The sequence below is a fragment of the Manis pentadactyla genome, chromosome 2, assembly GCF_030020395.1.
Source record: "Manis pentadactyla isolate mManPen7 chromosome 2, mManPen7.hap1, whole genome shotgun sequence".
Taxonomy (NCBI): domain Eukaryota; kingdom Metazoa; phylum Chordata; class Mammalia; order Pholidota; family Manidae; genus Manis; species Manis pentadactyla.
In genome coordinates, this window is record NC_080020.1 from 177,889,714 (window position 1) to 177,904,738 (window position 15,025).

General features: G+C 47.4%; 1 protein-coding gene across 1 annotated transcript; it reads right to left on the reverse strand.

The window, feature by feature from the left end:
• Positions 1-414: 414 nt before the first annotated feature.
• Positions 415-13,346, reverse strand: PROKR1 (prokineticin receptor 1). Its single transcript, XM_036908230.2, has 3 exons — positions 13,239-13,346; positions 10,614-11,255; positions 415-3,346 (listed from the first exon to the last, which is right to left on the reverse strand). Exons 2-3 carry the CDS (start codon positions 11,096-11,098, stop codon positions 2,650-2,652), a joined length of 1,182 nt encoding a protein of 393 aa, XP_036764125.2. The 5' UTR covers positions 11,099-11,255; positions 13,239-13,346; the 3' UTR covers positions 415-2,649.
• Positions 13,347-15,025: the final 1,679 nt, after the last annotated feature.

The following is a 15,025-nucleotide window of genomic DNA, read 5'->3' on the forward strand; positions in this document are numbered from 1 at the left end:
CAACATCAGGGCTCAAAGGATCACCACATCATAACTTAAAAAGAATGGGGGGGCGGTGGAGGAAATAACAGGAACACTATGGTTGATGATTATTTATGCCCATTTTTTAATTTTACTTCATAACAACACTTTTGTTCACTATAAAATCACAAGCAGACATAATACCTAGAAATATTACACACAGTTAAATGAGTAAAAAATTGATACATTGTTAAGCTAACAAGCAGAAAGAGGTTTGATTGTCACATATAAAAAGTTCCTATTTAATACAGTCAACGCTTGTTTAGCATTCATTCCTAATGGAAAAGATGAACATAAAGACAAGTTATACAATTTCATTATTTTTTAGTCCAAAGCTGACTTTCCTGATTTTAGAATGTAATATGTGTTTTTATATAAAATAAGAATTGCTTCCAAGCCATGTTGGCTTAGGCTGATACTTTAATTAGTTTTATTCTCTGAAAGTATTCTGGTTAAACTGTAGTGTAAGTCTGCTGGATGATGAATGGGAAGAAATAAATCACTTTTTGAAATGTATCTTCCAGGGAAATAAAGTAACTATAAAAAACAAACAAACAAACAAAAACCTTTGCTGCCCAAATAAAGTGTTGACTATATCTGGAGGGGCAAACACAATACTGGTGTCACTTAAATAGCCTTATTAACGTGCTGCTTTAGAATTATTTAAGAAGAATAAATTCACTCTATAGCTAATACCCACTCATGAGACTAAAATAAGATTAAGGAATAAATACCACATTGCCCAGATTAATGCTGGCTGGGAACAGACATAAGATGATTAATACTTTCGTGATCACAAAGACGCTCTGATTCTGAAGTTTCTAAAACCCTGAGCTCATCTTCTGACTAGAGACTGAGCTACCATTTGCTTTTACACTGCTACCACCAAATTTCACTGCCTTGTTGCACCAACATGGCATTAGGAACATAATGCATAAAGCACTGCTAAGAGGGGCAAAGGAACAATTCATACAGAGAATAACAAAAGAGAGAGATGGTGAGGTTTCTAGATACATAAGCCAAGTTAACAAGTTGTTCCTTGTCCAGGCACACTGCACACTGCTCTTAGTCCCTTCTTTTGATCATTTGTAGGGTTGAATTTTCCTACATATGACCTCACTGGCTCTTTGCAACCACCTCATTGATAGCTTTCACAGGCATTATCTTTACCCAGGGTCACACAGGGGACAGAGCCAAGGCTGGATCAGGTCAGAAGTCTCTAAAAATTCTAACTTCTAAAATTCAAAACATCAAAGGAGGTGGATTAGAAAGTAGGAAGCGTAGAGTTACTGAATCTCATTGTTGGGCCCCCCCACCTCCCATTTGTATGTCCCTTTCTTTTCTGGGTGCCCAGGACTCTACCACCAACCTTCATTGCTCACCACTGGATCACATGACTTCGTTCACACTGAGGAGTAGAAGTGTGGTGCATCCATTTTAAAAGAGGTAAATCTTAATCCAAAGGAATAATGAACATGATGGGATTCAGGGGCCCGTGACAAAGACATCTCACCCTCAAATCATACCAGTGAGGATAAGAGCTGGTCAGAATGGAAAAATGGCTGATGGTCACACCCATAAGGTATTGTGTCTACTTTTAAAAGTTCTATGCATCACAAGCACAGAGACAGGAAAAGGAAGAGGACTTAAGGGGAAGCCTAACTGGTCGAAGGCAAATAAAGAGGTAGAAGCAGCATCACCCTTAGACCCAGAGAACCTGAACTCTGCTCTGAACCTCATGTGCTTCTAGGTGCCTTCCAACTGCTCCCTCCCCATGGGGTGAGAAGTCCATGGAGCCAAGGTACCCATCCTGAGCCCAGGCTTTCCCCCTTTTGACTTGCTCCAGGTACCCAGAACCCTGTATTTCCCTGTCCAGTGGCTTCCAGAGTCTCTAGAGGTGGCTTGTGGCTTCTTCCCTAGGTTCATCCTCTTGATGACAAGACTCACCATGTGTGGTCCCAGTCCTACACCTGAGGGGAGGCTATGGGGCAATGTGGGGGAAGATGGTTTGGACAGAATGGGCCACGCATACTGGGATGTCCACGTGCATGCATATAAGGTTCCTTGCAGTGAGAGTCAGGTCCAAGGATGAGAAGGGTTGAAGAAAGAACTGGGAGCCTGTTTTCTATTCTTGCTCCAACCCCACAAATGTTAGGCATGAACTAAAGCCCAGTAATAATCCTAGCAATGGGCTATGTCAGTGTCTGATGAGTAGCTGAGATGGTCCACAGAGACCCTCACCCTACAAACATACATACCATAGTCTCAGATGCCTACTTGGGTTCCCTTCAGGAAACCCCCTTATTCCAGGCTGTTCATGCCCCAACATGTTTCTTGATTTAATCCCTATTTCTTTTTGCCAATTAAGTATTGTTAATATATGTAAGTTTCACCAGTGTCTACTCTTTGCACAAATTAAGATGTTCAGTGAATGTCAGCCACTGGTGATGATGTCTAGTCACATCAGTTTTAAAACTTCCAGGCTCCTTCAGCACAGTGTTCACACGGTTGTCCATTTACTCTGCCTTCTGCAGCAAACCAAGAGTTCTTGATTGATAGTTTGGTCTAAGTACGCTGCTCAGTGTCCAAAGGTCCTGTCTGTGTTTAAACTTTGAAAGGTCCGTTGGGTTATTTTAGTCTTACGCAGTCCACCTCTTCAGTGGCTGGGACCTCTGTGGTTTTGAGATCTAAGTCTGCTCTGGACTTCCTCGCTTTGTAAGAAGACTTCCAGTGGAGCAGCATGATCTTCTTGAAATACTTCATGGTGTTGTTCTTGACGGTCACGAAGCACATGGTGTTGATCATGCTGTTGCTCATGGCAATGCACTCGACTACGTAGAAGGCTGTGAGGTAGTGCTTCTCCTTCACAAACACTGTGGGGAAGAAGTCGCGCACGATGGTGAAGCCATAGAAGGGCGCCCAGCACAGTACGTAGGCCGTGAGGACGCACATGAGCACCAGGACCGTCTTCCGTCGGCAGCGCAGCCGCTTCCTGATCTGTTCTGTCTGGAAACCAGGGACGGCCTTGAACCAGAGTTCCCGGGAGATCCTGGCATAGCACAGGGTCATGATGACCACGGGGCACAGGAACTCGATGCCGAAGATGAACAGGAAGTAGGACCTGTAGTAGATCTGCTGGTCCACAGGCCAGATTTGGCCACAGAAGATCTTCTCCTGACTCTTGACAATGACGAGAACGGTTTCCTTTGTGAAGTAGGCTGATGGGATGGCGATGAGGATGGACACAACCCACACCAAGGCAATCAAGCCGGTGGCTGTTTGACACTTCATCCGGGGTCTCAGCGGGTGGATAATGGCCAGATATCTGGGACAAGAACACAAAGGGGGTTACCGCTATGATGACGAAGTGCTGGATGAACACACTATTTTTGCAACATTATGAGATGAAACCGAATGGTATGTGTGGAGGAAAAAATGCAGTGGTATATGGGCTTTCCAGAAAAGCAGACTTGCATGCAAACCCCAGTTCTACCCGGTACTAGCTATTGCAGCCTCAGGTAAATTTTGTTTAATCTCTTTAAATCTCAATTCTCTTATCTGCAGAAGCTGTTTTTTTCTTTTTAAGGATTAAATGTTTAATCTATACACAACTCCTGGCACAGTAGATAATCAATGGTGGCTTTATTATTAAATGTAGTAATAATGCCCACCATCAGTTTCTAGCCTGGAAATATCCCCAGGTCCTTCCCGTTTTCAGGGACTTTCATCCTAATTAGCCAACAGTTTAGAGTTTAAAGAGCCTGATGATTCCAAAGAATTGTTGGAAGAACTTGGCCTTTCCAATGGATGCAAGGGGAAAAGTTTTGTCTTCATTCCACGTTTTCAAAAACATTGCTGTGTATGCAAAGGTGGAGGAAAAGCACATGACAATTTATCTTATTTTCGAGGTGGAAAAATGGAGGTGGGTGAGAGATGAGTGACTTTGTCAAGGTCATACACCACAGGACTATTAATAGAAAACATTTAACCCTACCTCACATAGATGATGTGAAAATCAATTGAGAATATCCATGAATGTATTTTTTTTAACCACAGAGGACCAGACAGTAAAAGATACTGCTTTTGTTCTTTCCCAAAAAGCCACACTGCTGTTACCACAGTGGGCCAGGAATGAAGAGAGAGCACTTTCTAGGGGATGTGAGTCATTCGTGCGGTATGAAAGCCTTTTTCCCAGAGAGAGTGCACATACTTAGGCCGAGAGCTCTGGTTTCCTGGAAGACTTTGTGTCTGGCAGGCAGTAGAAGTTGGAGAAGGAGAAAGATAGGAAGTGAGGTGGGAGGGAACGACTAATCAACACTGGAAATAAACACATTCTCGCGTGTCCAGGGCTTCCCCCAGGTGGAGCCAAGAGCAGACGTGACAGGGACCTGAAGGAAAGCCAAACCAGTTCTGTTTCCTTTGAAACCAATCCCTTTGAGGTCATCTTCCTGGGATTTTGGAAGCGGGGGTTCATTGATTTTTTTTTTCAGATTATATTCCTGCTGTTTCTGTCCACCCCCCACCCCCCAACAGCCAGCCAGCTCCATTGAGTATCATTTGGAGAGCTCACTGGACTGAGACTCCCGCTCTCTTCCAGCTCCCAGATGTTCAGTGAAGTTAGATAGGTTGAGTCCACCCTCTGGACGCCCAGCCGGCTGCTTGACATGCCCCACCTCCGACCACAGTCCCCGTCCCTGCGCTCTCACCCATCTCCTCGGTACTGACGGGGGAATGGGAGGGTCTGCTGGGTGCCCACAGTGCTTTTGTCAATGCACATGTGTGGGCCCTTCCTAAAGACCACAGTGTCCCTGCTGTAATGAGCGCACCCAACTTGCTCTGACTCATAACAAACACTAAGAGTTTAGTGCTTTTGCCTCCCATCCACCTCCCCGTGTTCTGTTGATTACTCTGGCAAAGAATATTTCTATATTCATACTTGTTTACTCTGAATTTTTGCTACGTAATTCTAGTCCTTCTTTTCCCAGTAGCTGTTAAGTCTTCGTAAGTCCTTCTGATGTTTCAAAGTCGGTGTTTTTTAGAAGAGTACACCAGTCTAGGAGTCAGAAGGCCAAGAATCTAATCCCAGCTTTGCTACAGACTTGCTATGTGAATTTGAGTCATTTTTTCTTAGCTCACTTTCCTCATCTGTTAACATGGGAATATTTCCTGCCTTGCCAACCTCATACTGTGAGGTTCCAGTGAAACACTGCATGTAAACAACAGGCTATTCACATACAAGAAAATGGTAGTATCCTAAAATGTATTTTCAGAGCTATTCTGTATACACACACAGCAATTTCCTTTTACCTGTTTTTAGTGAATACTGCATTTGCCAGTTCTCTACTACTTTCTATTATTGAACCTATTTATCTTCACATCAAAACTAATCTTCTGGGCAATCTGTGACTACCCATCAGATGATTACTTCATCCTGGCTTTTTGTGACTTCGCCCCAACTCCATCCCCAGGGTTAGCACCAGGAGTCGTGCAAGAGGACTTTCAAATGTATTTATCAAGACAAATTGTGGAAAACCATTTCAAGGATTGCCACCAGCCTTGGCTATATTAGGATCAAATTCTAGAACTCTAGTGTTAGTAATTCTTGCTTATGTTTGTGAAGCAGCTTCAATTTACATAGCATTTTCAAGACACTATCTCATTAGATAACTCCAACTCTATTGAATAAGTGAAGTAACAAAGATGCCCGTTTTACAGGTGAGCAAACTGAGGTTTGGAGACATTAAATAACCTGCCAACTACCACACAGCTGGAAATTGACAGAACTGTGATGCAGCCCCAACCACATCTTATTTGAAAGCCAATACGCCATTTGTCCCCTCCATTTTCCTACTAGAGCAAATGATACCCTTTTCTTCTTTCCCTCCTGGCATCCTAGCAGTCCTCCTATTTCCTCTCCATCATAGTTGGTTTCTACCTTTTCTTGTTCCAAGTAGGAGTCACACAATTGACAGCTACTTTTCTCTGCATATAAGCATGGCCTTGGCTTGCCCTGTGTGTCTGCCACTGCAATAGCTCAGGTCCAGATCCACTTAGAGCCAACATTTCCCAGAGAACAAAGCATGAAGGCTGCTGGACAAAGAAATGTCCAGGCAGTCACTATGTGATGATAGGGGGCTGGGGAATTATAAACAAAGAGCATCTGGGCTCCCTCTCTGTCCCCAGGACCCAGCCCCAGCTCAAACCATGGAAAGAGCAGTTGCCAAAGGTAATGGGCTGGCCATGGGATGGGCAGGGAGTGCATCCCTTGAGCCAGTCAGCCCTGGCCAGTGAGCTCACCAGGGAGCATCTGTGCTCCTCCCTAAGGCTGAGCAGTTACCCTCAGCTGGCCTCATCCAGAGAGAAGAGGGGAGCTGTCAAAGGCAGGCTGACAGGCCAGTTCCCCTGGATTCTGGGTAGAAGAAGGCACAGTCCCCCAGTGCTCGCATGCTCTGGGATCAGAGGTAGATACCTCAAGGGCGTGCAGGTACCTCCACATCAAAGAGGAAACCCGGACGTGGGGACACAGAGACCTCTGATGATCTTTTTCAGTTCCCTGCTGCCAGCAGGTCAGACTCTCTGAGCCTAGAATTTGGGATGTTTTGGAACATGACCCTATCCTTTCTGAACTCTACTCTCCTTATGTCCCTTGCCCCTGTCCCATATACCTCCCCAAGGGACCTCATATCTCAAGTATTCCCACCTCTTGGCTTTTGCAAACACTTCTGTCCTCTTGGGAAACCTTGCCTTTCCTCTGCTGATTCTTATTTGTTTAAAGACAGTAAAGAGTTCATCTCTTCCAGGAAGCCTCTTTTGACTACTCCAATACACAATGATCTCATGCTTCTCTAAATTTCATTCAAGATGTATCCTCTGCTTTATCCTCTGTTTCACAAGTGTTAGTTCTCCCCCCACCCCCAGCTCTGGATGGTGAGCTCCCCAAGAGCAGAGATCGAGTCTTACTTCTAAAACCCTTTTCCTGGGCACCTGAGAGTTTAGTAAGACTTCACTTTCAGCCAGTGCTTGGCACTGAATAAATAGAAATGTAATGAGCCACGGTGACAGTTCTCAAAAAAATGACAACCCGATATGGTGAAACTGGACATAAATGTGTTTACCAGCATGAGACTAGGAGGAAGTCTGGGACTCAATAATAAAAGATCTTCAGAGCAAAGGGGTTTGCAGCATGTTTTGTAGACAAGTAGAGTTATTAGGGGTCTTTTGAAGAAGAGAGGGGAGACAGGCACAGGGCAGAGATTAATGTGGCTTCAGTCTTGCTGTCTTCCCTCAGGCCCCAGGGGCCTTCTCTGTGCTGCTTGAACCTGTCAGGTTTGCTCCTCTCTTGGGGCCTTTGCACTTACAATTCCTCTTGTTTGGAATGCTTTTACTCAGTCTTCACAGGCCTGGCTTTTTTTCTCCCCTGTCAATCAGAGGTTGATTCAGATGTCTTCTTCTTAGAGACATTTTTCCTGAGCACACCTAGAGCAACTCCCAGTCTCAGTAACTCCCAGGGATTTTGTAGTTGTTTGGTTGGTCTTGTTGAGAGCATTTCTTACGCTCTGAGATTACCTCCCTTGTTCGTCAGCCTGACTGCTCTCTCTCTCCATCCTGTGGGTATAAGCTGCATGAAGGCAATGAGCTGTTTTTATTATTATTCACCATCATATTCCCAGTGCTTAGAATAGTATCTGTCACATCCTAGTGGCTCTATAAAAATGCACTGTTTGAATGAATGTTGAGGATGATTGTGAGGGGAGCACAGCGGGTAGGGAGACAGAGCCAAGAGATACTGAAGGCAGGAAGCCAGCGAGCAGGTGAGAGGTAGGGGTGAGGCTGGCAGGGCCTGGAAGCTGAATACAAGCTGGAGAAAGAGAGGGAGTGGCCAGGGCAGAGGAGACTGGCTGCTTTAGATGCCTGGGAGAACGGTGGAACAAAAACAGAGAAGGTAGAAGATAAATAGTTCTGTTCTGCTGTATCTTGATAGCTGTGTTTCCTAGAAACATTTTATCATGTTTTTAAAATCACATCATAAAAACAATCACTTTAGTGAAAACAAGGAAGTTAGCCAATTGGAAATATTCATTAGTTTATCTGGGTTTTTTGTTATTTATGTTATTACTTTAAGGGTCAATTTAAGAATTATAATATCCACTGTTTGTTTAATGCTTACTCTGTTTTAAGCACTGTTCTAAACAATCACATGTATCATTTAATTTAACCCTCAAAGCAAGCTGACACATGAGGTTTTCTTATTATTTCCATTGTATGCATGACAAAACTGAGGCAGAGAGGAGTCAAATAACAAACATAAGGCCCTATAGCTAACAGGAGGCTCAGCAGGAGTTTAAACTCAGGTATAGTTAAATCCTTCAAGTGGCAATCCTTGAAATGGTTTTCTGCAACACTATTATTATATAATTATAATAATTGCCAACACTATCCCTACAGAACTTTCACTAAACAAAAATAAAGGCATTTGTATAAGTGGTTATATTTGTTATTCAAGGTAAAAATTAGTTGCCCAAAACTAACTAAACAGAACCTGAAAAATCACTGATGAAATCCTGACAACGCCGGAGGCCAGACACGAAGCAATGACATCCTAGACCACAAAACTGAAATTAGATGTTAAAAGCACATAAATACAATTTGAAGCAAACATCAGAAAAGGAACTTCATACCCTGGAGCAGCCAGTGAGTTCACCAAGGCCACTGGGTGGCCCTGTGTGGACAGCTGTGTTTTCATCCAATGTCTGGGTGCAAGTTTCCAATCACAACCCCACTGTAGACAACAGCAATCCCCTTGATGGAAAGCATGTTCCCCAATTAATCTTTCATATTATATCTAAATTGAATTATATAAACTCCCACTGCAAGAGAAATGCCTATAGTATTTCAGACAAGCTGACTTTGGTATGAAAGTAGGGGATATGAGCTTAACAATGTTCAGTAGATCAAGGTTTGATTGATTGACATAGATATTACCTTTTACATGTTCAAAATAACCCCGTATCCTTTAATTTATCCTGGCTTCCATCTGTGTGAAGCCACTCCTTCCTACACTGTTACCCCTTTTGACAAGTGGGCCTCTACACTGTAAAATCTCACCCACGGAGCAGGGTCCCACCCCACCCCCAAAGTAGGCACCTACCCACCCCATTTTGGGAGTTGAGAGCACCTCATGTGCAAAGATGTCTTGCTGGATTGAAACTTCTAGAAATGATCTTATATGCTTTGTCCTGTTCATGTACTAAGAGAGATGGTGGCAGCTTCTACTTCCAGAAAAGGTCAGAGTCAAGGTTCCTAGAGCTCTTCCTTGACAACTCCAAAGGGGGCCTAGGGAGCAGATACTCGGCTTGACTGTCCGCCTCCTGCTCCTTGTTGATTCACTCAGGGCCTGTTCCTGGATGGACAAAATGTGGTGGGGCTCCATGACTCCTGAGGAGGACCTTGGCCCAGGAGACACAGCCCTGTCGGGATGGCAACCCAGGTCACCTTTAGGGATAACAGAGCAGGGGCGGTGTGGTTCACGAGGCTGACTCACAGACATCCTCCCTGGAGAAAGGGACCACCCCTCAGGGGTCTTAAAGCGAGGCTCCTCAACCTGCTTTCCTTGAGAGTGGCCTCCAGGTTATCCTACCCCTGGTACATCTGCCTGTGGCTTCAGAAAAGAGACTCTCTCAGCCATGCTCCTGCTGGAACACTGTCCCCGCATGCCCTGTGAGGGGCAGGCTGATCTCTGCCAGAGCCCTGAGGCCACGGAACAGGGAGAGCATCAGTGCTTCAAGCTCTCCGGGTGAAGGTAGAGATGTGCTGTTCAGATCCAAGTACAGGGAGGAGCAAGTTGACCCTCAAGGTAACTGGTTCTAGGCTGTACCAAGGTACTTTATAATAAGAATCCACCTTGGGCAGAGGAAGTTGCAAATTGTGCTAAGGGGAAAAAAAACATCCTGGCCATTAGCACAAGTGATTATTCTAAATGAAAAGATTAACCATAACGTAAGAAAGATTCACATAGACTTCTCTTAACTGGTTTTACTTATCCTCACTTGAACCAGGTCTTCTATATGGTTGCATGGAAATGTATGAAAGGAGCAAAGTGATGATAATGCAACACAAAAAAGTGTAAGTAAATGTATGTTCCTTTTTCTCTTTCTTTTAATTTTTTCTTTTCAAAACAAAGCCCTCAATCGTATTTTAAAATTAACCAGTACTAGGAAGGATATGTTTTAGTAGAGGAAGTCTCAGTGAGATAGAAACCTCCCCCACGATTTCCAAGTTGATTAAGAGGTACTTGCCTGGAACTTAAAACTTGTCCCTCCATACCTCCTCTTACCTGTCTACCTCTAGACCTTGAACAGACATATTCCACATAGGAGCACGTCCACAGCAGAGGGATCAAAGCCTTCCCACTACCCAACTCGGGGGGGCTCTGCTACCTCTGCCTGCCCACAGCTGGATGGCTAGGACTCTTCTTCCTCTTCAGCTAACAGGCCACTTTTGGAACACTCCCTGCATCCACATGTATGGGGAATACAGATATCACTCTTCAGTTCACATGTTCGGTAAAGGAAGGGCCCCTTCACCCCACTCACCTGTCAATGGCAATGGCCAGCAGGGCATTGGTGGAGACATAGAGAGAGACAGTGCGCAGGTAGTTGACAGAGGCACACAGGACGTGGCCGTGCTCCCAGGAAAGCTGGCGTACTACATAGTAGTCCATCTCGAAGGGGCAACAGACAATGGCCACCAGGAAGTCAGAGATGGCCAGGTTGGCGATGAGCAGGTTGGTGAGGTTACGCAGCTTCCTGTAGCGGGCCAGGGCAGCAATAAAGATGAAGTTGCCGATGCCACAGACCAGCATGATGCCCACTAGGGCCATGCCAATGACAATTTTGGCAGCAAAGAAAGTCTGGGAATTGGTTACATCCTCATCTTCATCCAAGGACATATCATAGTCACCGTAGCTGAAGTTGAATGGGAAAGAAGCAGCTTGGCCTCCGTGGGGGCTGAACACAGAAAAGAAGCTGGCGGAGGTGTTGGTGGCATTCTCATCCATGGTCCCCGTGGGGATCTCCATGTGGCCAGGCGGTCCTATAAGTGGCACTGCTGGGAACTTCCTCTGCAGCGATGTCGGCGAGGCTGATGTCTTGTCTCCCTGCTCACACTCAGCTCTCCCTTAGCAGAGTGTCCCTGCAGGCATCCTTGGGGTACCGTATCCAAGCTCCATCCAAAGCCTTTGAAAGACATACAGAGGGTTAGCTGTGTATGCGAGTGGACCTGGCCAAATTTAAAACCATCCTAAAACCTAACACTCACTAACCACCTGCTCCGAGAGAACACTGGGTGATGGAGTGGAAATAAAGGAACCAGTGAGAGAAAAAAATGAATAAAACCACGTATGCACTCCCTCAGGGAAAGTTTGATTGCTATAGAGACCACCAGGCACTGGCTCAGTTTATTTTGTGAAGACTCTGAAATACACTTTTCCCAAGGGTCCAAAATTGGGAGCGGGGGAGGCTAAAGAGAATGAAAGTAACCTGCTCCAAACTTCATTCCCTGACCCAACCGCTTGAACTTTGTCCTTGCGGAATTGTCCCATTCTGTGGCCTAAGAGAAAGTATTCTGAACACCGCCGAAGAGAGAGGGCTTTGAGACAACCCTGTCTGCTCTCGCGGAGCTGGCCTCCTTCCCTCTGGTAAAACACTGCTCTAAAAGCACAGCGCCTATCTAGCAGCTGCCTTCCCTTCTCCCCCCTCACTTGGCTCCCTGATCCTACGTGCAAGTGTGCTGTGACTGTAGAAGCCAGGCACAGCATTCCGGGGCCTATCCCTACACGGAGGCCGTGGGGTCGAAGTCACAGCCTAACCGCTGAATGGCTTAGAAAGGTGGGTTAGGAAGAAAGCAAAATCCTTCTTTGGCCGGTTGTGTGTCCTGAGGTCAACAGCTTAAACACCCAAGAGTTTCAACATCCTCCACGCAAGAGATCAATAGTGTCTGTAAAGCACTAAGCTCCCTGGAGAGAGAGGGTGTTACACCCTAGAACTGCAAGGAATTACTGTTGAATGCTCAGGCCTCCTCAATCAGCTGCAAGGAAGAGGAGGGAAATCCTGACCCAGATGGCTCTGCCACACACAAAACAGGGCTGGGGGTGAGGGGTGGGGGCCCAGAAGGGGAGCATCTAGTCAGCTGCACTGCTTGGGACTAAAAAGCAGGAGGAGGCCAGAGTCCTCCAGACACTGCTCTCTCCCTGCTGTCCCAGTCCCTCCCAGAACCTGAAGACATCAGACCAGGTTGCTGGCACGTAAGAGGAGCGCTGGGGTCTGGAGAGCATGGGGAATGTCAGCAAAACCGCAGAGGGAAGGAAAGGATGGAAAACCCGAGGTTCCTGGGAAAGGGTGACACAGGGAAGAAACCTAGGAACCCCCGTCCCAGGAAAGCCCGTTGCCCACATTCCTCAAAGATGAGACATTCAGATCTTATCTTTGGGGGACCAGGGTTAAAGTCCCTCTACACCCCAGTGAGGCTCAGCCTTGTTCCTGCCTCTCTACCCCACTCCTCACCTCCCCCACTTTATTCTCACACTTTATCCCTCAGGCCCGGCCCTTTGCCCCCCGCCCCAGGCGTGAGAAGCAGAACCCAGAGCTGAAAGGCCAGAGGGGGCCAGTCTGGAGCCCAGGCGGGTACAGCCGCAGTCCCAGCGGGGCAGTCCTCACTCCCTGCAGGCCGTGTGTGTCTCAGAGGCCTTTGGACACCACTCTACAAGCACACTACCTGCAAGGATCAAAGTCAGGTTTAAAAACAAAGAGTGATAAAAACTTGGACGGTGGGGGTGTTGGGAGATTTTGGATTCAGGGAGAAATTGTCCAAGGATCTTTTCTCCATTATTCTCACCTCTCAAAGAGGAGCCCTGGTCCCATCCAGGGTCGGCTGGGGCCCCAGCCGTTTATGCTCGCCGCCTGGAACAGACCCTTCTAATAGCTGGAAGCCTCACGTTGCAGCCCCAGCTGATAAGCCCTCTCCGCTCCCAGGTCTCTCCTCCGGGGCTCTGGAGGCTATGCCTGAGGAAAGAAGGTGGGTAGCCTAGGTGCCCTGAAGAAATGTGCACAAGTGTTAGTCTCTTGAAAAGCCGCCTCCCCGCTCAAAGGCCCCTGCACCCCGGCGCCCGCGTCGCTGCGTAGGGTCCTTGGAGCATCTCCCCAGGAGGGCGCACTCAGTACCTGCGGCATCCCTGTGCCCAGAGGTCGCGATCCCAGAGACTTTATTCCGGGCCAGGGACACGAGACGCTTCTCCCAGAGGCCCGCAGGAAGAGGACAGGTCCCCTCTTTCTTTCTCCTCTTCTGGGGGGCTTTCTCCCGGCTGAGGCCGGAGTTGCCCTCGCGCCGCCGCAACCGATGTGAGCACAGCGTTTCCGCGGCCAGCCGGGGTCCCGCGGCCCGGGCCCGCCCTGCACTTGCTGTCCCCGCCCCTGGTGGCCGCGAGGCGCCCAACGCACGAGCGGCTGGCTGGAAGCCGGGTCCGCGAGGCTTCCGGAGGCACCGGGTCCCGGCTAGAAGCGGGGGTACGTCGGGGTCGCCCGAGCACGCGCGCGTCTGGGGACCGGGAGTCGCCCGGGGGAGGGTGTCTGCACGCAGGGGCGGCAGCCGGCGGCGAGGACAGGCGGGAAGGAGCCGGGCCAGGCTGGCGGCGCGCTCCCCGGGCTCAGGCTCCGGAACGGCCGCCTGGAGCGCTTGCGCCGGGAGCCCGGCTCGGTGCGGACGGGCGCTCCAGCAGGGCGCGGGACTTCGCAGCCGGCTCACCTGGTCGGCCCCGGGCGACCGCCAGAGAGAGCGGCTGCGGCCCGCGCAGCTGCTGAGGTTTCAAAAAACCGCGGGGAGCCTCCCCTGCTGCCCACCACGCCGCGCTCACAAGACACGCTGGGACTGACAGGAGCCCGGTTTCCTTGGGCAAGCCCAGCTGGACACCGGGATCGGCTTCATCTAAGCCGCTTTACTTCGGGTTGAAAGACGCTCAGAGAACTGCTTCCCGGAAAGCAATGAAGGTCGGGGGGGCGGGGTGGGAGGGCAACTTGTGGAGGTCAGAGAGAGGCCAGGGATGTCTGGTCCGAGGAAGGCTAGGAGGACCGGAGAGAACATACTGAGCACAGATCTCCTTCAAAAGTCTTCATTTCTCAAGGAGTTAAATACAGAATTGCCATACGATCCAACAACTCCACTTACAGGAAGATTGAAAGCGGGGTCTCAGAGTTGTGTACACCAATGTTCATAGCAACACTATTCATAACACCCAAAAAAGGTGGAACAGCCCAAATGTCCATCAATGGATGTATGGATTTTTAAATATGTGGTGTATACATACATTAGAATATTTCTCATCCTTATAAGAAGGAATGAAGTGCAACAAGTTGGTGAGGATGTGGAGAAATTGGAACCCTTGTGCACTGTTGGTGGAATGTAAGATGGTGCAGTGACTCTGGAAAACAGTATGGTGGTGGATCCTCAAAACACTAAAAAGTAGAATGACCATATGATCTGGCAATTTCACTTCTGGGTATGTACCCAAATGATTGAAGGCCAGGTCTCAAAGATACATTTGTACACCCATGTTCATCGCAGCATTATTATTCACAATAGCCAAAAGGTGCAAGCAACCCAAATGTCCAACGACAGATGAATGGATAAACAAATGTGTTATATACATACAATGGAATATTATTCAGCCTTAAAAAGGAAGGAAATTCTGACTTAAGAGACAATATGGAAACACCTTGAGGACATTATGCTAGTGAAATAAGTCAGTCACAAAATGACAAATACTGTATAATTCCACTTATATGAGGTACCGAGAGTAGTCAAAATTATAGACAGAAAGTAGAATGGTGGTTTCCAGGGGCTGGAGGGGTGAGGGAAGAGGATGTTAGTGTTTAATAGGTACAGAGTTTCAGTTTTGCAAGATGAGAAGAGTTCTAGAGATGGCTGATGGTAATGGTTGCACATTATGAATGAA